The 24,314-nt window shown below is 53.8% G+C and overlaps 1 protein-coding gene across 1 annotated transcript in view; it reads left to right on the forward strand.

Annotated features, from left to right (window-relative positions):
- The window catches only part of MYO15A (myosin XVA), a 50,054-nt gene extending 30,120 nt beyond the window's left edge, over nt 1–19,934 (forward strand). Inside the window, exons 44-65 of the mRNA XM_073234712.1 lie at nt 154–229; nt 553–668; nt 756–874; nt 1,642–1,783; nt 2,188–2,299; nt 2,372–2,446; nt 2,942–3,120; nt 3,700–3,815; nt 4,072–4,144; nt 4,418–4,490; nt 4,734–4,807; nt 5,025–5,107; nt 6,380–6,510; nt 7,728–7,822; nt 8,027–8,104; nt 8,484–8,580; nt 11,048–11,208; nt 12,255–12,388; nt 14,296–14,429; nt 14,838–14,971; nt 16,293–16,433; nt 19,371–19,934. Coding sequence (XP_073090813.1) covers nt 154–229; nt 553–668; nt 756–874; nt 1,642–1,783; nt 2,188–2,299; nt 2,372–2,446; nt 2,942–3,120; nt 3,700–3,815; nt 4,072–4,144; nt 4,418–4,490; nt 4,734–4,807; nt 5,025–5,107; nt 6,380–6,510; nt 7,728–7,822; nt 8,027–8,104; nt 8,484–8,580; nt 11,048–11,208; nt 12,255–12,388; nt 14,296–14,429; nt 14,838–14,971; nt 16,293–16,433; nt 19,371–19,472 — 2,445 coding nt within the window. The 3' untranslated portion in view covers nt 19,473–19,934. The remainder of the gene's footprint in view (nt 1–153; nt 230–552; nt 669–755; nt 875–1,641; nt 1,784–2,187; nt 2,300–2,371; nt 2,447–2,941; nt 3,121–3,699; nt 3,816–4,071; nt 4,145–4,417; nt 4,491–4,733; nt 4,808–5,024; nt 5,108–6,379; nt 6,511–7,727; nt 7,823–8,026; nt 8,105–8,483; nt 8,581–11,047; nt 11,209–12,254; nt 12,389–14,295; nt 14,430–14,837; nt 14,972–16,292; nt 16,434–19,370) is intronic.
- Nucleotides 19,935–24,314: the final 4,380 nt, after the last annotated feature.

Below are 24,314 nucleotides of genomic sequence, written 5' to 3' on the forward strand. Positions count from 1 at the left end.
AAAGGAGAAGGTGAATGGGATTTGATTCACACAGGTGACCCCACTGCTGCATAAGGGGGCCCCTGCATTCCCACTCACCCTGGAAGAGTCCAGCCTTGGCTCTTAGCTGGGGTGTCCATGGGCCGCCAGCTGTACTGTGGCTCATTTCTGCAGATCCTGCATGACACACTCTCTGAGGCCTGCCTGCGCATTTCTGATGATGAGAGGCTCAAGATGAAGGCCCTTTTTGGTACTGTGGGGTGGGGGAGGGGCACTGTGGGTCCGCCTGCTCGAGCCAGGCCGGCCCTTCCCAGAGGGAGACAGGGGCTGGCAAGCCCAGGCCCGTGTACCTGCAAACTCCTCCTTGCTCTGCTGCTTGCCTCTCCCATGGCCAGGCTGCTGGTCTGAGTTCGGCTCTGCCTGACATGCTGTGTGGCTCTAGTCATCTGTCTGTCTCTGGATATCAGTTTCCCAGAATAGACACTGAGAACACTGTTCCAATACCTCCCTGCCCTTGCAATGTGGGCTGGCAGGGGACAGAAGAGGGCCCTGACCTGGCCTGGTATCCCTTAGCCCAGAACCAGCTGGACACACAGCGGCCCCTGGTGACGGAGAGTGTGAAGCGGGCTGTGGTCAGCACTGCACGCGACAGCTGGGAGGTCTATTTCTCCCGTCTCTTCCCTGCCACGGTTCGAGCCCCTGCCAATCCCCAACTCACCCAGGGGCTTCAGTAGTGAGGATAGAAGACCCTCACATGCCTGTTATCCCCACCCCAGGGCAGTGTGGGTACTGGTGTGCAGATCCTAGCTGTGTCCCACACAGGCATCAAACTCCTGCGGATGGTCAAGGGCAGCTGGGAAGCTGGTGGGCAGCTGCGGGTCCTGCACACATACAGGTGACTAGCAAGTGGGCAGGCTGGAGGCTGGGGCACAGACTGGCATCAGCATTTCCCCACTGACTCTTTCCATAGCCAATTACCGAGTACTTACGATGCGCCAGGCTCTGTGCCAAACCCTTTAGTCAAGCCCATTTTAGAGATGTGGAAATGGAGGCTCACAGAGAGAGGTTGCTTGTCTCAGGTCACACATCCAGGAAGTAGGTGAGCTAGGAGCCCGCCACCCTGTCCTGCCTCTGGGACCACACCCCAGCCCTGCCCTCAGACTCCCTATGTATCGGGGTGACTTTGCTGAACAGGTTCTGATGCAGCCAGGGAAACAGCTCTCCAGTGTGAGGCCTCACTGAGTCCTCAGCCCTCCACCTGCTGGCAGCCCCTTTTTTTCTTTATAACACGAGGATGGAAATAAGCTTCACTCACGAGTTGGGTGAACCCCCTTGCTTTGAAAGATGGAGAGAGTTTGGTCAATAGGTGAAAGAGAGAGATTTGCATGGGTAAAATCTGGGTGGTTGGCTCAAGAGGCCAAAAAGAAAAGGAAAGAAAACGGTGGGGAAAGCTAGAGTGTTAGTTCAAAGGGTGGTGGGAGATGAGCTGGAGTGACGGGCAGGGTCAGGGAGGGGGCCAGGGAAGTTCCCCGGGTCCTGTGGGGGCTGGTGGAATGGGGCTGAGGAGTGCTAGGCTTGGGGACTGGTATGAGCAGGAGCAGAGAGGGCAGGGAGGGGCATCCTCTGACCTCGGGGCCCTCATGCCCCCTTCCCACCCTGCAGCTTTGCAGATATCCTGTTTGTGACCATCCCCTCCCAGAACATGCTGGAGTTCAACTTGACCAACGAAAAGGTTATCCTCTTCTCAGCACGAGCTCACCAGGTCAAGGCCTTGGTGGACGACTTCATCCTAGAGCTGAAGAAGGTCAGGGTCTTCCGCCAGGTCCCCCTGCAGGGCTGAGGGCCCAAGAACAGGACTGTCCTACCCCGTGTGTACAGCAGCGGCCCGCCTGGCTAGTATGGAAGTGTGTGTGTGTGTGTGTGTGTGTGTGAGCTCCACCGTGGCTGCATTGCTTCCTGCCTGCTGCTGCAGTGCCTGCGGAGGGAGGGCAGGTTGCCTTCCAGGGTGGGGAAGCCTGGTGGGGACGAGTGGGGGGGCACGCGCTCTCCCCTTCCAGCCCCTCACAGGGCCATCCTTCTACCTGGAACGCCCTTCCCTCTTTCCCTAGGTAATGTTCCCTCCTGTGAGTCAAGGAGGGGCCCTGTGGATGTGAGGCCTGGGCTGGCGGGGTGGGGCTACAGCCCCTTGACTTGCCCTGGCTGACCCAGGACTCAGACTACGTGGTTGCTGTGAGGAGCTTCCTGCCTGAGGACCCAGCACTGCTGGCCTTCCACAAGGGTGACATCATCCACCTGCAGCCCCTGGAGCCACCTCGAATGGGTCAGTGCCAGAGGAGGGGAGGCTGAGCAAGGGGCCCTCCCTGACAGGTGCTGACAGGAGCTTGGCCCACAGGCTACAATGCCGGCTGTGTTGTCCGCAAGAAGGTCGTGTACCTGGAGGACCTGCGGCGGAGAGGCCCTGATTTTGGTGGGTACCCAAGGATCTCCTGTCCAGCCTCCGATGCCCCAGAACCTGGACACCCCACACACAGCTCACCCTGGTTTCGTGCACTCACACACAGATCCACAGTGGGGTTTTCTGGTGCCCCAAAGGGGTCTTGCCTGCCCATTCAGGTCTCTTAAGGTTCCTGCTCTGTGGCCTGACAGTTCCTCCTGGTGGCCATTGAGCCCAGCCCTCTTCATCTTTGTCCGGCCGAGGGATCTTCGTGGGTACGAGTGTTTCCATGTTCATGGCCCAAGCCTCTCTCTGAGCTTGAGAGTTCACAAGCCTTGTGTTTTCTGCCCCATCTCCCACTGAGAGAACACCTTCCCTTCCCTGAGCCTTTTACCTCACCTGTAAGTGGGCTTCATGACGTGCCTCCCTCACACAGCCCTGAGGACTGTCAAGAACATCCCTAGAGAGCCCTGTTAGCTCCCAGATGAGAACCTTCTATCTGTCTCGGACCTCTTTATCCTCCCCCAGGCTGGAGGTTCGGGACCATCCGTGGGCGCGTGGGCCGCTTCCCTTCTGAGCTGGTGCAGCCTGCAGCTGCCCCAGACTTCTTGGAGTTGCCCACAGAGCCAGGCCGGGGCCGGGCTGCTGCCGTGGCTGCTGCTGTGGCCTCGACTGCTGCTGCATGGGAGGTGGGCCGCAGAAGGGAGGTAAGACTGGCAGGGCCAGGTTGATGGGGCCAAGATAGCAAGGCAGGATCAGCTTGACCGTGGGGTGGACAGGAGCAAGATCAGCCAAGAAAATGGCCAGTCCTGGGATAAGGTGAACCTGGTAGGGCTAGCCAGGTGCTTGATCCATGAGATGTGACCAGAGATATAGGAGGTGTGGACCAAATGGGGTAGGGGAGGGTGGGCATCATTGGAAACATTGTGAGAGGTTGATGGGGCAGAACCAGCCTGGGCCTGTTAGTAGGTGAGTCAGCCTGGGATGGGGGGCCAGGTGAGTGGAGTGAGGTTGGGCTTGTAGAGCAGAGTGGGATAAAGCTGAGCAGCGGGGAAGGCCAGCCTGGGACAGGGATGGATGTGGGGGATGGAGGGCAGGGGGACAGAGTTAGCTGGTGGTGTGAGCAGGCTGAAGGGGTGAGGCCAGCTGAAGGGGGGCCAGTCCAGAGGGGTGGTGGGGTGGGACAGCCTGAGAGGGTCTGGGCACAGTTGGCCTGGGGTTGTGCTGAGTTGGCAGGGTGTGGCTGGGCTTGGCAGGACCGGTGCCTAGCTCTGGCTCTCCTGCAGGGTCCCCCAGTCAGAGCTGGCTCCCCCGACTGTGGGGAGGACAGCCTGGCTCTCCCACCGCACACAATGCTTGAGTTTGCCCAGAAGTATTTCCGACACCCTCAGAAGAGACCCCAGTGAGTGGTGGCCCCACCCCTCATCCCAACCCTGAGGGTCCTTCTGGGGCTTCTTACAGCCATCCAAGTGGGGAGACCCCACTAATGTCTGGGGGGATGAGAAACCTCCCAGGTATGGGTCCACCTGCAGCCTCAGCTTCTGGAAGTCTTCCTATCTGCTTAACTGACATTGGTCAAGAATGTTCCGTGTGAGACTAGGATTGTGGCTGAAGGTGCAGAGGCCAGCCTGGTCAGTAGCGCCCACCTCCTATTGCAGGGATGGCCTCAGGCTGAAATCCAAGGAGGGTCGGGAGTCCAGAGCCTGGGAGGACATGCTTTGCTTCACCAAGGTGTCCAGCTCCAGGCCTCAGTTTCCCCATCCGTAAAATGGTTATGCAAGAGCCCTCCCTCAGGCCTCTGGGGCAAACCACCTTGTCCTCAGTGGGCCGCCGCCCCCCCAACCCTCTGCTCCCCGCTCTCTGAGGCCGGGATTCCTCCCAGGGGTGGCATCTGTCCCCAGTGTTGGGCTTGGCTCCCTTTTGATGATGTGGACCCTCCTGTCCTAAGGCAGGAGGCACCATGTGGCTCTCCTCCATCATGACGCAGCCCCTCCTCCCTCACAGACCCCGCTTCTGGATTCTCTCATCGAGCTCAGTGACAGCAGCCTCAACAAGATGGCCACCGACATGTTCCTAGGTGGGGGGTGGGACTGCAGCCAGGGCATGGGCCAGGTGGGACCCAGCACTGTGGGTCATCCCACTCCCCTTGTCCTCAGATTCTTCCCCTCCCCTCAACTCAGACATGTGCCCCTTTAAGAGAAGAGGAGCACCCAGCTGCACCTGGCCATAGCCTCCCAGAAAGGAGCCCAACCTTGGGGCACCCTGGGGTGGGTGGGAAGCAGAGGGGCTGGTGGCCTAATGGGATAGGTCTTTCTTACAGCTGTGATGAGGTTCATGGGGGATGCCCCACTGAAGGGCCAGAGTGAACTGGACGTGCTTTGTACCCTCTTGAAGGTCAGTCTGGCCAATGTTGCCAGATGCTCCCATTCCTGCTCTGTGCCTCAGTTTTCCCTTCTGTTAACCAGAATTGCAGGACAGTGAGGTGGGAAGCCCAAAGAGGAGTACATCTCACTGGGGATGGGGCTAGGGAAGGGACCCTGTTCTTATGTGCCTAGTATGTGGCCTGGGTCCTGCATGGCCTTGGCATGTGACCTGGCCTGCCCTCCTTCAGCTGTGTGCTGACCATGAGGTAATGCGAGACGAATGCTACTGCCAAGTTGTGAAGCAGATCACAGACAATGCCAGCACCAAGCAGTGAGTACGCGTGCTGGGCCTTTACCTCTGCCCCCCGCCCTGTGTCCATGCTCCAGGAGAGCCAGCTGAGCCTCCAGCCTCCCCAGGTCTGTCCCCTCCTAGCTCTCCCACCTCATTCTCCTCCTCAGTCAACAGACAGAGCACATGTAATTGGAATTGCTAGGTCTGGAACAAGCCATTTCTGCTCTCTGAGATTCAGCTTTTTCATCTGTAAAGTGGCAGCAATAATGTGTTAAATCCAGGTTCTTGATTGCAAGTGACAGAAACTCAATTCAAGCTGGTTCAAGCAAAAGAAGGTTCAGGTGACTGAAAAGGCCAACAAATGGTTTCAGGCACAGCTGGATCCTGGAAATGTCTTCTGGGGAGACATTTCCCAGTTTAGTAATCTCAGGGAAAGCAAGATTCACCCAGTATTTGCAGCAAAAACTCCCAAATCCAGTCCCATTGGCCTGACTTGGTCACATGCACATCCCTGACTTGGTCACATGCTGTCCCCAAACCAATCACCATAGCCAGAGGGAGGCTGGACTCTAATTGGCCAGACCTGGATCATATGCCCATCCCTAAACCAATCTTGTGGCCAGGGAGCTACAGTGTGCTAATTGGCCAGACCTGGCTCCCATGCCCATCTCCAAACCACAGGGACCCAGGGGTGGGTGATTTTTCAAAGGAAGCTCAAATGCTGTCCCCAGATACTAGAGGTTCCCACAAAGGAAACCCTCATGCCCAGGGCAGTGTAAATGTCAATTACTGTGTCTCACACAGGACCAGCACACAGCAGGTACCTGAAGTATGTAACGTTCTTGTTACCACCAGGCCCTCTGTTCTGTGTACTCTACGTCACCCATTGCTGTCCATTCCTCCAGGAATTCTAGAACTACTCAGCATCTTGTCCTGCCCCTCCGACCTGAGGCCTTTCCTGCCACTACCTCTGCACAGCCCTAGTAGGTTCCCCCTGTCCTCCCTCAAGGACCTTCACCCAGAAGCCTCCCCAGAGAGATTCTACCTGGAGAAGACGTTTCTTTACCCATGTTGTGGGCTTCATCAGCTTCCTTCCCTGCCTCCCACCCTGACTTCTCAAGCAGAATGTACCTTCTGCGTGGCTTTGGGGCCTACCTGTTGGTGCCTCACTGGATGGGGAGGAGCATCCCCAGCAGATAGGAGCTGCCTGAGAGCTGGAGGCCTCCTGCCCAGTCCCAGGAGACTCCTGGCATGGCACTCTAATGCTGGGTCCACCTGTGATATGTATGTCCTATGTGTATGTCCTCGCAGGAACAGCTGTCAGCGAGGCTGGAGGCTGCTGTACATCATAGCTGCCTACCACAGCTGCTCCCAGGTGCTCCAGCCATACCTTGTTCGCTTCCTCCGAGATGTGAGCCAGACACCGGGCCTGCCCTTCCAGGGTGAGGGGCCAGCAAGTGGTGACCTTAGGCTCTGGGCCTTTCTACATGGGCAGCCAGCTGGAGGGGAAACCTCCTTCAAAGATGCCCAGACAATGTTTATTAATATTAACTCACTCTCCAAATACTCGTGGAGGTCCCACCAGGGCTGATGCAGCAGGTCTGATCTAATGGAGAGGATGGCATGTGAGGGAAGACTTCCTGGAGGAGGTATTGCCCTGGGTAGTGAGCACATGGGAAGGATTTCTACATGGGCTGAGTGGCAGGATCAAAGGCCAGGAAGTGGGAATGGTGGTATGTGAGAGAAGAGGAGGAGGTTGCAAGTGCCTGAGTACTGGTGTGAGGCCCTGCTTCCCTGGCCATTGGGCATCAACAAGTGTCTTCAGTGGGTCTGGACCAGGGTGGGCTCAAAGCTGGTGGCAAGATCTTAGCTTCTCCCCCTTGGAATATGGAGGAAAGGAGGCTCTTCAGCCTCACCCCCAGCCTTGTTTCCATAGCAACTCCTGGGAGTGCCCCCCAAAGAGGTTAGGGCCCTCCCAGTCACCATGGAGGCCATGAAGGAGATAGGGGACCCCTTGCTCTCTGCCTCTGAATCTTCCTCTTTGATTCATTTAACAAACATTCCCAGACTCAGAGGTTAATGGACCCAGCTCCCCAGGGGAGGGCTCTAAGATCTGTGGAGGCAGCAGGCTGTGCCCTAGAACTGTCTCGACCTCTCCCAGAGTGGGAGCAATGCCTTACCCAGAAATGTGGAGAAACCTGGTGGTGGAGAAACCAAAGATGGTGGGGTCTTCTGCCCTGGAATTCTGGGTGAGGGAGGGCAGTTGGCAAGGGGGTCCCAGCCTCAGGGCACAGCCACATCATCACAGCCTTGCAGCCTGTTGGGGGTGCACCCCAGTCAACAGCTCGAGGTGACAGCTGTTGCCAGGGATCATAGCAGCCAAGGGGACTGTGGGCTTGACAAAAGGCTTTGACCCTGTGGGATGTGGGTTTGAATGTAGCTCTTATACTCCAGCTCTTGACCTTGGGCAAATCACTGCCCCTCTATGAACTGTTTCCTCAACCATCAAATGGAAGAGTGATGACTGCCCCACAGGTTGTGGAGAGAAGCCAGTGCCCCACAGGTTGTGGAGAGAAGCCAGTGAGATCATGGCTGGTGGCCAGGGAACCCCTTTCCCACTGCCTATGATGGGCAAGGCCTTGACTCCATGTCTCTGCAGGAATCGCCAAGGCCTGTGAGCAGAATCTGCAGAAAACTTTGCGCTTCGGTGGCCGCCTGGAGCTCCCCAGCAGCATGGAGCTTCGGGCCATGTTGGTGAGTTGGGGGGTGCAGGGGGTGCAGGGTGAGCATGAGACAGGAGCCCCACATGGAGACTTGTCATGCACATCACTGCTCAGAGAGGTGCAGCTGGGCCCTGCCCGGTGCTCCTGCACATGCATTCCCAGAACCCCTTGGCTTGGACAGCTGGCCCAAACCCTAGGACCCAACCTCTCCCATCTCCTCCCCTCCTTGTCCCAGGTGGGCCGCAATTCCAAGAGACAGCTCTTTCTTCTCCCTGGAGGCCTAGAATGCCATCTCAAAATCAAAACATGCACTGTGAGTGATGGGATATCTTTGCCAGGCAGGTGCTAGAGGTACAGGGGTACCCCTGGGGTATCCTGGGGTGGGTCCTCAGGAGTGTTGAGCTCTTCCCAGCCTCTCCCAAAGCCCCACAAGGCATTACTTATTTCTCAGACAAAGCCTCTAGGCTCAGGGTCATACTGCAAATAAGGAACAAAGGCAGAATTTGAGTCTGAGTCTCTCAGACTCTAAAAGTTGTGCCCCTTCCCTGTGTGAGGCTGCCTCAGAGACCTCCGGAAGTCCTCTGCTCTTGTGCAGAGGGCCTGAGGAGCGCTGTTTTTGGCCTTGTGGGGCCTGAGTGGGCTGAAAGGACAATTTGGCATGGCTGGCACAGCCTCCCTCTTCCCCTCTCCAGGTGGCCCGGGATGTGGTGGAAGAGATCTGTGCTGAGATGGCTCTGACACGCCCTGGGGCCTTCAACGAGTATGTCATCTTTGCTGTCACCAACCTAGGTGAGTGGCCAGGAGGACTAAGCATATTAGGCTCGTCCCCACCACCCAGCCAGTAAGGCCCCAGTCAGATGCCACTTCCTCCAGGAAGCCCCCCGACCCCCAGGTGGAAGGACCTTTCTGTGCACCAAGGAATCCAGCCCTTTGCTGTTCCCTCTGCCTCATCTTGTCTATGATTTGAGGTGGACAGGACCCCTCTCTGATTCCTCACTCTACCCTCTGGTTCTCAGGGGAGCACATGGGCCCTGCCCCCAAGGAGCTTATATCCTATGAAGTTTCCTTTAATAGACCTTGACTTTTGGAACCCACAGCACAAGCATTTTTTCCTGCCTCTCATGCTTTAAGAGCAACTGTAAGAAGCCCCCTCCCATGGCATCACCAGGCCCTTCCCAGGAGACCGTCTTCTGGATCTTGCCACCAGCTGGTCAGCTCCAGCCACCTCCCAACCCACTCTCCCCATTGCCACCTAGGTTCTGAACTGTGTGTTCTCAGCCCTGCCTGCCACAAGTCCTGCTAAGATGGGGAGGGGCCGGCAGTGACCAAACAGGCCTAATAACTGACACTTCTTTTATTGAAGCAGAGCTGATCATACAGTATTACACTGGTTTCAGTTATACAGCACAGCAATTTGTTACTTCCACTGTTAAGTGCTCACCCAAGTAAGTGTAGTTACTTTCTGTCAGCATATAAGGATACTGCAGAGTTACTGACTCTATTCTCTATGCTGTACTTTCATCCCTGTGATTAATTTTAATTTAATTTAATATTATACTTTAATTACATTTTAAATTTAACTTAATATTATAATTTAATTACATTTTAAATTTAACTTAATATTATAATTGAGATTTTCTGCCTCTCTATACCCTTCACCTATTTCACCCACACACCCCATCCCCTCCCCTATGGGAACCACAGGTCTCTTCTCTATATCTATGAGTCTGTTCCTTCTGTCTTGTTCATTTGTTTTGTTTTGTTTTATAGATTCCACAATGAGTGAAATCATGTGGTATTCATCTTTCTCTGCCTGGTTTATTTCACTGAGCATAATACCCTCTAGGTCCATCCATGTTGTTGCAAATGGTAGGATTTCATTTTTTTGTATGGCTGAGTAAATTTCATTGTATATATGTACCCATATTCCTTATTCATTCATTTATCAATGGGCACATCAGTTGCTTCCATATCTTGGCTGTTATAAATAATGCAGCAATAAACATAGGGTACATATATTTTTCAGTCTGTGATTTTGTTTTCTTCAGGTAAATTCCCAGAAGTGGAATTGCTAGGTTGTATGGTATTTCTAGTTTTAGTTTTTTGAGGAGTCTCTATACTGCTTTCCCCAGTGGCTGCACCAATTTACACTCCCACTAACAGTGTAGAAGGGGTCCCTTTTCTCCACATCCTTGCCATTACTCGTTATTTCTTGTCTTTTGGATAGTGGCCATTCTCACTGGTATAGATGAAAGTTCACTGTGGTTTTGACTTGCATTTCCCCAATGATTAGCAATGTGGTGCATCTTTTCATGTGTCTGTTGGCCATCTGTACATCTTCTTTGGAAAAATGTGTATTCAGGTCCTCCACCCATTTTGTAATTATAGTATTTGGGTTTTTTTTGGTGTTGAGTTGCATGAGTTCTTCTTCAAAGTCAGAAGTGTGGAATCTTTAGGTCTCTCTCTCTCTCTGACCTTCCCACCACCTCCTTGTAAGGACTCTTGAGATTACATTGGGTCCACTTGGATAATCCAGGATCATCTCCCCTTCTCGAGGTCCTTAATTTGCAAAGTCCCTTCTCCTATGAAGGCAACATAATCCCAGGTTCTGAGGATGAGGATCTGGCCATCTTTGGGGAGGGGGCCATTATTCAGCCTGCCACAGAGGTTAAGGGACTCACCCCAGGTCACACAGTTCGGATTTGAACCCAAGCAGTCTGTACTTTATCATCATGCCACACCCCTTCTCTCTCATAAAATTCTGCTGAAGGTGTGGGATGGGAAACAGAAGTGTCAGGGCAGGAAAGAAAAATGTAAGCCTCTTTCATAGGCACACACCCCCTCATTGCCAGGCCCCATCCAGGAGCCTGGCAAGGGGTCACTCCAGAATGTGTTTTGTGGAAATATGTCCCTTGGTCTCATAATCTGAGGCCTGTTGTGCATCTCCTTGTCCCCAGCCTCCTCTGAAAAAGGCCTGGTTTTCTCTGAGCATAACCCAGGTCACTTCCCTAGACCTAAGCGCTGTGGCTTTGAATTGGAGTTATTCCCATCTGTGGTCATCAACATTCCACAAACACAGGGCACCCCATTCCATAAACATGCTCTTCTTTACTGAGGATGCCATGTCCTAGAGCAGGGAGGGGCTTGTCTGAGGTGATGCCTCACCTAGGTGGTAGGTTGGGGTCTGCACACATGTTCCACACCGGTGCACACACGTACATACACACACCCCCAGCCAACCGCCCGCTCTCTGCAGGCCAGCACGTGTGCCCACTCAGCCACCGTGCCTACATCTTGGACGTGGCCGCGGAGATGGAGCAGGTGGATGGTGGCTACATGCTCTGGTTCCGGCGTGTACTCTGGGATCAGCCGCTCAAGTTCGAGAACGAGCTCTATGTGACCATGCACTACAACCAGGTCAGCACGGGTGGACTACTCTGCTACTCTGGAACCTTCCGGGCTTCCCTACATGAGGTCAGACTCCACAGCCTTGGCATTTGAGGCCTTCATATTCCAGGCCCCATTGACATTTCTGGCCCTGACGTCTCTGCTCCCTTGAGTGGACTCCTCAGAGTGGTCGAATGATGTGGCCCTTGCTACCTAACTTATGGGTCTTTGCACGTGCCATTGCTTCACCCCTACCCCCTTCCTCCCCCCCTGCTTGTTTCAGTCCTCTCTGACAAGGCTGCCCCAAACAGCCCTTCATCCATGAGGCTGCTCTGACTTCTTTCCTCCTGATTTCCTCCTCCTCTGGGCCCTTGGCTTGTCCCTCTTCCAAAGGTCTGAGCAGCTTTTGCTGGCTTGGTTATTTTTGTCTTTGTGTTATTCCCTTTTGAGACTTGGATATCCTCTAAGTCAGGATCATGGAGTTTACAAAATCTGGGTTCTCCCCTCCTATGCTAACATTTGTGGAGGTGTTTAGATAGAGATTCCTGTCTTTTCAGAGCTGGTGCCAAAGCTTTGGCAATACTGAGTACTAAATACAGTCATGTAGCTTCTACGGCCACATGGAATGGCTGCTGATGAGTAGCCAGAGGAGCCGTGCAGTCTGGTGCAGTGCTAGTCCAGGTGTGGCCTGTGGGCTAGCACCATCCCTTGGGAACTTGTTAACATGCAAACCATCAAGGCCTGTCCCAGATCTAGTGAATCAGGGTCTGGGGGACTTCCCAGGGGTCTGTTTAGTGAGCCTGGTGCAGGCTTACTTCTCAGAAGCCACAGCCCACCAGACACTCCCACACTCTTCCTAGATCACCACAGGGTCTCCCACGTGGGCTTTAGGGCCACAGTCCTCACAGCTTATGCTCACATGCCTTTGTCATTGTTCCCCAAAGCCTGGGAAGGTGGCAGGCCACCCCACCCCCAGAGGTGAACAGACTGTTAAAATGGCATGTCTGCACACCCCCTGCAGTTGACTGCCTGGGTGCATACCTGCCTACAGCCCCTCCTCTGAATGCTCCCCACAGGTCCTGCCTGACTACCTGAAGGGCCTCTTCAGCAGCGTGCCAGCTGGCCAGCCCAGCGAGCAACAGCTGCAGCAAGTGTCCAAGTTGGCTTCGCTGCAGCACCGGGCCAGGGACCACTTCTATCTGCCCAATGTGTGAGCATCCACCTACCTGCAGCTTGGTCTCCTACCCCGACCTTGGCATTCCCCAGAGCTGACCATCCCAGACCCCCATGCTGGGAAGGGGCCATCCTGACTGTGGGGCTGAGATCCTCAGTGTATGAGCTCGGACTCTGCCTCCTTCCTCATCAGGTTGCTTCTAGCTGGTGTTAATTAATAGCTCAGAGCCAAGTGAATGATAAAAACACTTTCAGAATATACACCCTGTGGTCCAGGAAATCATGGTGGTACAGAAAGCTTTGGCCACACAGATGTTCTCTGCAGTATCACTTACAACAACGAGCTCAGTCTCCAGTGGGACTCTTTGAGGTGTTAGGCAGCCTTTAAACTGATGTTCTCAGAGAGGTGTTAAATCTGTCATGCTAAGACTGGGTCTCAGGACCATTTTTACTCCCTTAAAAATAGGACCCCAACAAGCTTTTGTTTATATGGGTTGTCTTATTGATATATTTACCCTATTCAAAAGTAAAACAGAAACTATTTAAAATATTGATTTACTAATTAATTAAAAAATGATAATGCATACCATGTTAATGTAACTGAATACATTAATTACAATAGTATATATAAAAAATTACTATAATACAAATAAACATGTTAAATATAAGTAACTTCCAAAAACAACTGTATTTTCTAAAAATACAGTTGTATTAGAAAAATGATCTGTTTTACACTTGCAAATCTCTTTACCTTCTGGCTTAATAGAAGACTGCTGGATTCTCACGTCTGCTTCTGCAGTCACGTGCTGTGATCTCAGTGTCATGTAGCCTCTGGCACATCCACTCTACACTTGGAGCGAGGGGGGATAAGCAAGTAACATCAGTGTTATTGTGGAAGTGGCCTTGACCTCCTGGATCCTTGGCCACACCTTGAGAACCCCTGGTGTGAATAATAGTAAGGTGATGTTTCATGTCTGGTGTGTGAGCAGTAAGGATTCAATGTGTAAAGCTCTTTTTTATATTATAATGAAAACACAGGGAGCCCATAAAGATATAATCCCAATCCTGGATAAAAATGATCATTGAGGTCTTTCTTTTTGCGAAGCACTCTATGTGCATTATCTCAGTTGATCTTCCCAAATGCACTTTATTTTCCCCTTTTACAGATGAGGAAGCTGAGGCCCAGAGAGGTTACTTGTCCCACGAGCTAATTGGTAGGGGAACTGGACCCAAACCTGGGGAGGCTGGGTCCATGTGCCAGGCTCTTATAACAGCTGCACAATGAAGGAAAGCTGTTGCCTGGGGGTTTCTTGGGGTAAGCAGGCTCCCCTGACTTTCTTCCAATCCTTCCCCAGTCTGCAGTCCAGGGCAACCCGGATGGGCTGGGACCTCTGATGTCCAGAGAGGTGAAGGGGCTGCCCTGATGGAGCCAGCCTGTGTCACAGAGAAGGGACTGGAGTGAGAGCAGGGGGTGTATGCACCAGTGCTCCTCTGTGCCGTGCTCTGACTGACTGCTGGTTGCTTTCCCCACCCTGGTATTTCTCCTATCCACAGGCTTCTCACCCCTCTGGCCTTGGCTTCCCCTTGGGAGCAGGGCAACCAAAGACAAACCTGCCCTGGGTTCAAGTCTTGCTCCCCCAATTCACTCAGTCCTGTGTAACCTGGGACAAGTCAGTGACGCAGAGCCTCAGTTCCTTCATCTTCAGACAGGGACCCTAGCGGTACTGGCCAGCAGTTACTGAGTGTCTGCTATGTGCCAAGGCTCTGTGTGAGCATTTGGCACCCATCTGCAACCCATCTACACTGCCCAGTATTTAGCCTCCTGGGGAGCTGCAAAGATCCCATGTTTTTGCAGAGCACCTGCCTGCAGCATGGATGGCCTGAGACTGCACCTGCACAGTGTGTGTGCTGGGCACTCAGGACAGCCTCTCTCTCCACACCCAGGCGGGAGGTCCAGGAGTACATCCCAGCCCAGCTCTGCCATACCATGGCTGGCTCGGCATGGCTCAATCTGGTCAGCCAGGACCGCCAGCAGACACAGGCACTCAGCCCCCACCAGGCCCGGGCCCAGTTTCTGGGTAAGAATCCAGGGCTTGGGGAGATAACTACTGGGGGCTTTGCTGAGAAGGCCGTCCTGGAGAGTGGGGGCAGAGACACCTTTTTCTGTGCACAAAGGCATTTTCAGTGCTAACTAAGCTGAGCAGCTGCCTGGAGAGAAGATTTTCTAAAATTTTCACCAAGGACCCACCTAAGCACTGAGTGGCCCAATGCAAAGAGTGCCAGCAGTGAGGGAGATGGGCTGCAAGCAGGGGTAGAGAAAGGCAGCGAGAGGGGAAGCTGGAGAGGTGGGAGGGGACCCAGAGTGAGGGTCCCCATGCCCGATGCAGCCCAGGGAAGACTTGTCTACAGGCCACCATGTAGTGCAGGGCCTTGGCTGTCACTGGTGAGCCGTGCCCACCTGCTGACCACTCCTCTCCCCACCCCAGGCCTCCTCAGTGCCTTACCCATGTTCGGCTCCTCCTTCTTCTTCATCCAGAGCTGTAGCCACATTGCAGTACCAGCCCCCTGCATCCTTGCTGTCAACCAGAATGGCCTCAACTTCCTCAGCACCGAGAACCATGTGAGTGGTCTCAGCCTGGCACTGCCTCTTGCCCCCTTCTCTTTTGATCCCACTCCCTCCAAGGGGCTGAGATCTTTGGGCTGTGGAAGCCCAGCTCCACCACTTACTACTTGTGTGACCTTGGACAAGTCTCTTCCCCTCTCTGAACCACACCTCATCTGAAACATGGAGCTAGTAGTAGAACCCACCCTGTGCAGCTGTTGTAAAGGTGAAATGAGGCAGAATACATGCTAAGAGCTCAGTATATGAGTTTGCTCAGGCTACCATAACAAGTATACAGATGGGGGGATTCAGCAACAGAAATTCATTTGTCCCAGTTCTGAGGGCTGGATGTCCAAGACCAAGGTGCTGGAAGGGTTGATTTCCTCTGCGGCCTCCCTCCTTGGCCTGTAGATGGCCACTTCATGTGTCCTCAGGTGGCCTTTTCTCTGTGTGCACATCCCTGGTGTCTTTGTTATGTCCACATTTCCTCTTATAAGGACACCTTTCAGATTTGATTAAAGCCCATCCTAACTGCCTCGTTTTAACTTAATCACCTCTTTAAAGGCTCTGTCTCCAAATATAGTCACCTCTGGGGTATTGAGGCTTAGGACTTCAACATATGGATCTGATAGGGGGACACAATTCTGTCCATAATAAATAGGACCTGTTAGCCCCTTCTTAAATGCTTTGCCCAGAAGTGGACCCTGAGATGAGGACTCCAGGGGTCAAGTGGCTTGTTTGGAGGTGATTCTAGGAAACACTGGAGTGAGGAAGTGTGACCAGGAGGGGCCAGCTGACGCACCTTGGGAGCATGCCTTGGGAAGGGTATGTTAGCAGGCAAGCTCCTTCTGTGGGGGCTGCCACTCAGTCCTGCCAGGAGCCCTGGGAGGCAGCGTGGGACACAGTGGTCAGAAGCTGCCCTCTGTCCTCGAGGGAGGGAGCCAGGGTGTCTGGCCACCATGTTCCTTCTGTCATTAATGGAGGTGTTAACTCTCTGCATTCTGGCTTTTCCTGCTTGAGCCCTGATTTTGCTCCTGGAGCTAGAAAGCAAGCTGCAAAGAGGTGAAGATGGTAAGAAGCAGCTTTGGTGTGAAGGTCAGGGCACCCCTGGCATCTGCTGCACCACTGGACCCCAAGCCTTTAAAACAGCACTTGGCACACAAGACTTGGGCATCAGTATTTGGTGAGGACGCTGAAGTCCAAAGAGGCAAAGCAACTTGCCCCAAGTCACACAGCACGTCACTGGGGAACTGGTACTTAAACTGCTGATCTGATCTGCACGGGAGGGTTCAGGGTGGGTGAGACTGTCCCATCCACAAGCCTGTCTGCCCCTCTCCAGGAGCTGATGTTGAAGGTCCCCCTGAAGGAGATCCAGTCAACTCGGACCCAGCGGCCCACAGCCAGCTCCAGCTGCCCCTATGTGGAGATGGTGCTGGGAGATGTAACAGCCCAGCACACCATGCAGCTGCAGCTGGAGCAGGTGGGCCCTGCCCCGGCACCCAGGCCTCGTCAGCCAGCTCCTCACTCTCATCGCACTCAGCAGGCTCCTCTCTGGTCTGGCCAGGATAGGTCAGGTCCTGGCCGTGCCCCAGGGAGCATACGGCCCACCATGGGAGCTGGAACTAACCCGATGCTGCACAGGACTGTGGTCATTAGGGTGGTCTCCCAGAGAAAAGTCTTTGGGGGGATCATGGGAGAGCCCCAGGTGGTTTGCAGAATACTGAGGAGTTTGATGGGAAACCGGAGAAACAGTGAGGACAGGGAGGTCTTGAAGTTTCTTGAATGTTGAGCTAAGAATCTGGGACCGTCTCCTTGAGGGCTCCAGGGAGCCACAGAAGGTTGGTTAGAGGCCAGGGACACAGAAAGTTTGAGGAAGTTCACCTGGGCCAAGGCTTGAAAGAGGGATTGTGAGGCCTGGGATTTGAGGGTAAGGAGAGTGGGGTCCCCATGTGACAGACAGGGAAACTGAGGCTCTCCTGCAATGTACCTTCTCATATTTGCAGCAACTGTAGTTGCATCTAAAAGGCATGGCTGATTTCTAGGCTCCTGTCCAAGTCTCACAGCCCTCTGGGGTTGGGGTAGGACCAGAATTCTCACCCCACAAGAGAGAGAGGATTGAGGCCCAGAGAAGGGGCAGAATTATCTGCCCTTGCCAGCCTAATGCAGCACCAAGGTCTGGGCCCAGGACCACACCCCATGCCAGGGCCTGTGTTGGAGGGGCCAACTTCCCAGGGCCAGAGAGAGGGGCTTCCTCTATCCCAGCCCTGCCTCTTAGGGATAAAGCCAGAACAGAGACTCTGTGTGCCCCTTGAAGAACCTGCGACTCAGTACCAGGCTCTCCAGTCCACTCCCCACTGTGCCTCAGTCTTGCTCCTGCTGGGGGCCATCTCTGATCCTGGCCTTGCCCTCCACCTGGCCTATCTCCCAGAACCTTCCTCTGTGAGCTCCAAGCACAGCAAACCTACTGTGTTGTACCTGCGTGACTGCTCCTTGGCTTCCTTTCCTTGGGCCCCCTCCCCTGGATGACCCCTAAGTGGTACTGAGTCTGAGCCTCTCCCCCTCTCTGGCCTTGAGGCTTCCAAAACCATCTCTGCCATGACAGCCCCCATATTTCTGTCTCTTGACCTGACCCCCTCTTGGGGACCAACAGGCCTCTCCATCTTGCCTCCCAACCCTCCCAGGCACTTGGGCCTGCAACCCAGGAGCCCTTTTATTCTCTCCTTCTTTACCTCTTGACCTACACTCTTACCCCCTGCCCTCCACTCGCTCACCCTGGCCTCTTCCAGCTCCCTGATGCCAAGCTTGCCCTCCCCTTCCTTCCCCAGACCCTTTGCACTCACTGTGCCCTTTATCTGGACTGCTGTTCCCTGGTCCATCACGAGCCTTCCCTGACCCTCCACCCTGATCATTCACTACTTTGGCCTCTCTAGCCCTCATTATGGCTTGCAAAGCATTTAATAATTTGTTTACATATTGTCTGTCTCCCCCACCAGAAAGTCAGCCCCGAGACGGCAGGGCTGTGTCCACAGCACTGTGCCTGGCAGGTTGTAGGCACTCAGTAAGTGGATGGGTGGACAGTGTCCTGCAGCCCCCTGACCTTTTCATGCTGCCACCTCTGCCCCTGCCCCTGACATGTCATTTTTGGGGGAGGGCACATTCATTCTTTCTTTCAACATATAACCATCGAGCATCTTTATGTAGCAGGCTCTGCTCTGGCTGCAGGGACACTGAAGTGACTGAGACACCCCCACCCTCAGCCATGGCACTCACAGAGCCCAAGTCTCATGAGGGAGACAGACATCTAAGAATCTCCCCTATAAAACCATGTTCAGTGCTGGGAGGGTGTACTTGAGCTATCAGGGAGGGCATCAGCGAGGGCTTTCAGGATGAGGTGATGTCTGAGTACAGCAGCAATGTGGCCAACAGACCAGGGTCCCCATCCTATCTACCCTTGACAGGCTGTGTGAGGGGCTGTTGAGGCAACCCTGCTGCCTATGGAGCCTTAGTTTCCCCTCCTGTCAAGTGGGGCAGTGATCCCCGTGAGGCCTGGAACGCTGCAGCGTGTGGGTGGGAGGACTGGCTGGAAGGCAGGACCCCACCATGCACCCTTGGTCTCATCAGCCGCTCCGGCCCCTGGGTGGGACGAGCACCACTGTCCTCAGCAAAGAGCACTGCAGAATGTGGCCTTAGGCCTCCTGCTGCCTGGGTTCAGGTCCCCCAACTACCGGCTGTGTGGTCTGGGGCAGGTGGCTTCACAGCTCTGGCCTCAGTTTCCTTGCGTTTGGAACAGGATCCAAGAGCGTCTTCCCCAGAGGGACGCTGGGATTGGAAGGCGCCGGACACAGGGAGCTCTCAGGCTGATGCGGGGCACACAGCCCCCACTCAGTAAGGGCTGTCCTCTTCCTTTCTACCCTCGCAGCACTGTTTCTGCCGGAAATGCCAGGGGGTTGCCAACACTGGCTGTGGTCTGAGAATCACACTCACAGATGGAATTTTCCACAATTCCCTGCCACCTCTCCCACCTCTGGCCCCAGTTGGGAGCCCTGAGGCTGGGTCACAACCTATTCTAGGCTGTGGGTGCCAGGTGGTAACCATGGCAATGCAGAATTAGAAACTGCTGCCATTTATTGACTGAACTAAGGATTTACACCTAATAAAATCAGATGGAATCCTCCACAATCCTAAATTGAGACCCTACAGATGAGGCCACAGAGGCTCAGAGAGGTGAAAGAACTGGCCCCAAGCCCACAGTTCACATGCAGCAAAGCTGGCAGATGCACTGGGCCTCCATGTTTACCCCACCCAGCCTGCAGCCTCACCTTCCTCTCCACCTCCCAGCTGCTCATGCCCCCTCCCAGGGCCCTGGGAGAGGTGGGGAAGTGTTGGGTGTGTGTGGACTCTCACTGTCTCCCTACAGGGCCTGGAGCTGTGTCGTGTGGTGGCTGTGCATGTGGAGAACCTGATCAGTGCCCATGAGAAGCGGCTCACGCTGCCGCCCAGCGAAATCACGCTGCTCTGACCCAGCCCCTAGCTGCCCTCTGCCAGAAGGCTTGCTGTATGGCCCCAGGGGAGTTAGTGGGCCTCTTGGGACCAGTGACCTCTGTAAGGGGCTAGAACCTTGGGGGAGATCAAGAGGCAGTAGGAGGGGTGATCCAAGTCTCCAGGAACCTGAGAAGACAAGTCCGGAGCTGGGATGGGATTGCAGCATGCAGACGTGGGTCAGACAGCATACAGAACTGACAAAGGCTGCCCTGGTGGAGCCTCCTGCCACATACCCACCGAGGGCCCTGCCCCTGATGCCCAGACATGGCAGGGCAGTCCCACACCAGTGAACTGGATTTTGCCGTTGGTTTACCCAGGTCTGATCCAATCTGCCCCACCTTCACTCCCGAGCCCCTCACATGTCCTCCTCGAGTGCCCCTGCATGCTGCTCAGCTTGGATTCAGGGACCTCAATCATTGCTTTGCAAATAAAAGGTACACCTGGCAACTGTTCCTCCATGGAGTTGCTGAGTGGCTGGAAAACAAGCCTGAGGGTGGGAGGAGTTGGAGGCACAGTTGTGCACGGCACACTGCCCATGGACAGAGCTTCCAGCAGACATCTGTCCTTTCCTCTCCCTACAGACCCTGTGGCCCTACTCCTCGGATAGCCCCAAGCCCTCATATGAGATGGGCCACACAAGGTTTGAGAGTGGTATGGTGGAAGGAGAGAGAAATTCCATGTTGGGCAAGAGAAGGAGAAGTCTGGGAAAGGGCTTCTGGGAGAATGGGACATTGGGATTGGGTTTTGAAGGACGAATAGAAGTTTACTAGGAATAGATGGAGGGAAATGAACATTCTCAACAGAAAATGGTGTTCCCTCTCTGTCTCTCAGAGCCTAGGACAATACCTAACACAGAATAAGTACTTAAAAATACTTATTACATGAATGAAAGACTAAATGATTCTTGATGGAAGGTGCTGATGCTTTGGGAACTTCTAGAGGGGAGTACTAGGCTTGGGAGAGGCAAGCTGAATAGGTATGTGGGAGCATAACTGGCTAGAGCCATGTCACCAGAGGAAGGACTTATTTCCTCATTGAATACCTATTTAGCAACTACTGTGTACTAGGCAAATGCCAGGCACAGTTAAATAACTAAGCAGAACAAGACCATGATTAGAAGCCAGGTGTTGGGAAAGAACACTTCAGAGGGAAGAGATATGCAGGAACCCTGGAGTGGACATCATAGGGGGTGGACATTGCTAGTGGCAAGACTTGAGACAAAGCCGGCAGGGGTGAATCAGGCGAGGCTGCACTGAAGATTTAGAATTTCATACCAAGAGCCATGGAGAGCCTGCGAAAGCTTTTCAGTGAGGGCAAAGGGGTGGAGCAGTCTGTTCAGACTGTACTTTGAAAAGGTCATTGTAACCCCAGAGTGAATGTAGGAGGGGGAGGCTGCTGCAGCATCAGCCTGAAAACACTGGTGTAGGCACTGATGGTGGTGACGGGTGGGGGAGAAGTTGGTAACTCGGGAGATACCTAGGAGGCCCAATGGGCGGGGCTTGGCAGGGAATCCAACTGTCCTGAGAGGGGAGGGTCAAGGAAGAGTCCTTCATACACATGCTTTGGGGCCACCCCCACTTCCACTTGTCTACTTGGCTTCGTGAAGAAGCAGCTCCAAGAGGAGCCCGGTGTGAATAGCTGATTTGGGAAGTGAGGAATGTGGAGGAAGGAGCCAGAAAGAGTGCCTTAGCCATCAAGTTTCCCCTGCTGCAGTAGTTCTGCCCAGGTGAGTTTTGGACTTCAGAGTACAAGTTGGCCAGCCCTGTGGGGCTTCTTGGAAGTGAGTCCTCCACGTCGAGCTGCTCCAGCTGGTGCTCATGGAACGGAGAGGAGCTTCCCAGCCAAACCCTGGCTGGACTGCAGATGTGTAAGCTAGTTAAGTGACTGAGGTCTAAGTTTTGGAGTGACTGGTTACATAGCACTAGATAACCAGATCAGGGCTTTTGGATTTCAGGACCTGGGCTGTAGGGTCTCATGTTTTAACACCTGTTTGGTGACTCTGGTGGCATCAGTGAGTTGAGCCCTCATAAGAGGAGGTAACAATCCCCATGAGGCAGAGTAGGAAGTCAGGGGTGGCAGAAGACTCAGGCCTTGCTGTGTCTCCCACACACCCTAGAGGTACTGCACTGGACTTGCCTACCTGGGCCAATACCCAGAAAAGTAGGAACTCCCAAGTAAATGTGGGAAGATCCATAACAGACAGTACCAAGCCCTAGAGTTCCCAGCCTAGCATGGAGTGGGAACAATGCAAGAGAAATGTCTGGGGGCATGGGAGCCTGAGACAGTCAGCTGGTGAAGGCTTGGGGTCCCAGATGTACCATGATATTTGGGTGCCAAAAAGAAACTGGAAGAACCTGACTGCTGCCCCTTTATGGGATAGGGGGCTGGACTTGGCCAGTTTCCAGCATCCACATACTCAACCTCTGTAGTATCCCCTTGCCTAGGAGTGCCTCCTCCTGCCCAGGACCCACAAGCCTCTTAAGAGAATATTGCCTTGGTAGTTAAAAGCCCAGGCTATGAAGCCACAGAGACTGGTGTTCAAATTCCACATCCATTTGTAGATTAGCCATGTGGCCTTTTGCAAGTTGCTTGCCCTCTCTGAGCCTCTGCTACCTTCTTTGTAAACTGGAAGCACTGACAAGTGCTTTCAAAGTAGTCATCATTATGTCTGGCATGGGATGCAAATGGATGTCTGGGGTGAAGACTTTTTTTTAAAAGCTAATTCTTACCAAGTTTTTACTCTGCTCCAGGTACTGTACATGTACTAACACATTAAATCCTCAGAATACCTCAATGAGGTGGGTACTGTATTATCGCCATTTTATATATGAGGCCCACAGAGGTGCAGCAAGTAACCACTAATTGGCCTAGCCAAGATTCATATGTCAGCAGGCTGGTTCCAGAGTCCCTGCTGTCTCACTGAGTCAGAGAAGGGAGGGCCTGGCTTCAGAACAGAGGAAAGAGTCCATGGAAGCTTCTGGTGGGGTGCCTGGGATGGGAGTGGTGTTGAGGCCTAGGTAAGAGATGATGCTCATTTTCACTTGAATCAGCCTCTGGGAAGGCTTTGTGATTACTGAGGAAGTGAGCCCCTGCCAAGCAGATGTGTGAGTGGAGTCTGATGCCCCTGTGTCAGAGGGCAGTTAGAGGTAGGTATGGGACTTTCTGAAGGGCTAGAGCTAAATTGCCCATTATACCAGCAAGGGGACCCTCCCCAGGTGTTCACGTGATTTCGGGCCAAGCCCAGGCCACCTGGGCCCTAGCCCTGCCCCCAGGCCACTTTTCACTGCCCATAGTTGCCTTCCTACTGCCACCATCAGTGTCCCACTAGGCTGTGTCAGAAAAGGGCAAGGGTCAGATTTACTACAGGCTTCATGCCCACCCTTGGGAGGGAAAGTGGCCTGGTGGGGAGCTTGAGGGTAATGGCCAGGGTCCCAGGTGTTCATGATTTTCCACACTACAGGATCTACTGGCCTTGCCTTGCCAAGTCACTACATAGCAATTCCCAACTACCAACAGGGACTGTAGGGCCCTCAGTTTACAGACAAGGCCCACACTAGAGGTCAACAATACCCTTTGCTTAATATCCATGACTTCATTTCATCCTCACAAGCACCATATGAGGTGGGTACTAATGTTATTCCATTTTGCAGACCTGAATCCTGAGGTTCAGAGGGAAATTCACTTGCTCAGGGTCATACAGCCTGTCACAAGGTCAAGATTCAAACCCATGTCTGTCAGATCCCAAAGTCCCGTGCTTATGCCCTGACAAGCTGGGGGCCAGTGGACAGCGTGCAGAGACACAGAAGCAAATGGCCAGGGAGATGCGGCTGAAGGCAGAGGCCAGATCATGACACCGAAGATGCATCCCATTTCGGTGCCAGTCTGGGAAGGCTGCTACAAAGACGTGAGCTGAGCCTCAAAAAATCAAAATGAAGGCAGTGGGTGGAATGGAACTGGCATTTCAGGTGGAAGAAACGGCTTGGGTAAACGCCAGTGGTGTGAAGGGTATGTCTGCAGATCCAGGCAGTGTCAGGGCAGGGCCAGAGGTTAGTGTTCTCGGAGAGGGGAGAACCAGCAAGGGCGTAAGCGTCTTGAACCAAGGCCTTGAACGCCAAGCAAAGATGAGTTTTTATGCTGGGAGCTATGGAAGGTTTTCTGGCAAGAAACACCTATCTGTGGACCTGCCCCTGCCCACCCAGAATCCCCACGCCTTTGTTCACGCCGCACACGCTTATCTGACCACAGCGCTTCAAACTTTTTGTCTATCAGTTATAGTTTCGCCTTATCTGTGGGCCTACTCGTCCCCTTGAGTTTCTTTCTGTACTTCCCGGAAGAGGTGCCCCTACACCCATCTCTAGCCAAGGAAAGAGCTATGCCAACCCCGACACGGCCCGCGGCTGCGCACACGCCCGCCGACACCCAGACGTGACTCGTGGAACGTCCACTCCCGGCAGAGCTGCGAGCGGCGGCGGCGGGGAGGATGGGTCAGGGAGGTGCCTGTCAATATGTCTAGTTTCTGCGGCCTTCGGTGTCTTGCTTCAGAGCTGGGACCTGGTGCTTTCGGTCCCCCAGTTTGAGAAGTCTTCGCTAGTTTCATAAGTTCCCTTAATCGCTTGAGAGCTTTCTTCCGGTTGAGTCGCCATTCGGGCACTTACTTAGCCACCCATTCACCTTTCTGGGGGGGTCCTAGGTACCCTCCTCCCAGCTAATTAAGTGACGGACACAGTAGCCAAGGCGACCGCCTGATTGACAGGGAAGACTACGAATCAACTTCCGAAAGCTCCCATCTGGGCCCACCTGGCGCGTGTACTGTGGCCCA

The sequence above is a fragment of the Manis javanica genome, chromosome 4 (genome assembly GCF_040802235.1).
Source record: "Manis javanica isolate MJ-LG chromosome 4, MJ_LKY, whole genome shotgun sequence".
Taxonomy (NCBI): Eukaryota; Metazoa; Chordata; class Mammalia; order Pholidota; family Manidae; genus Manis; species Manis javanica.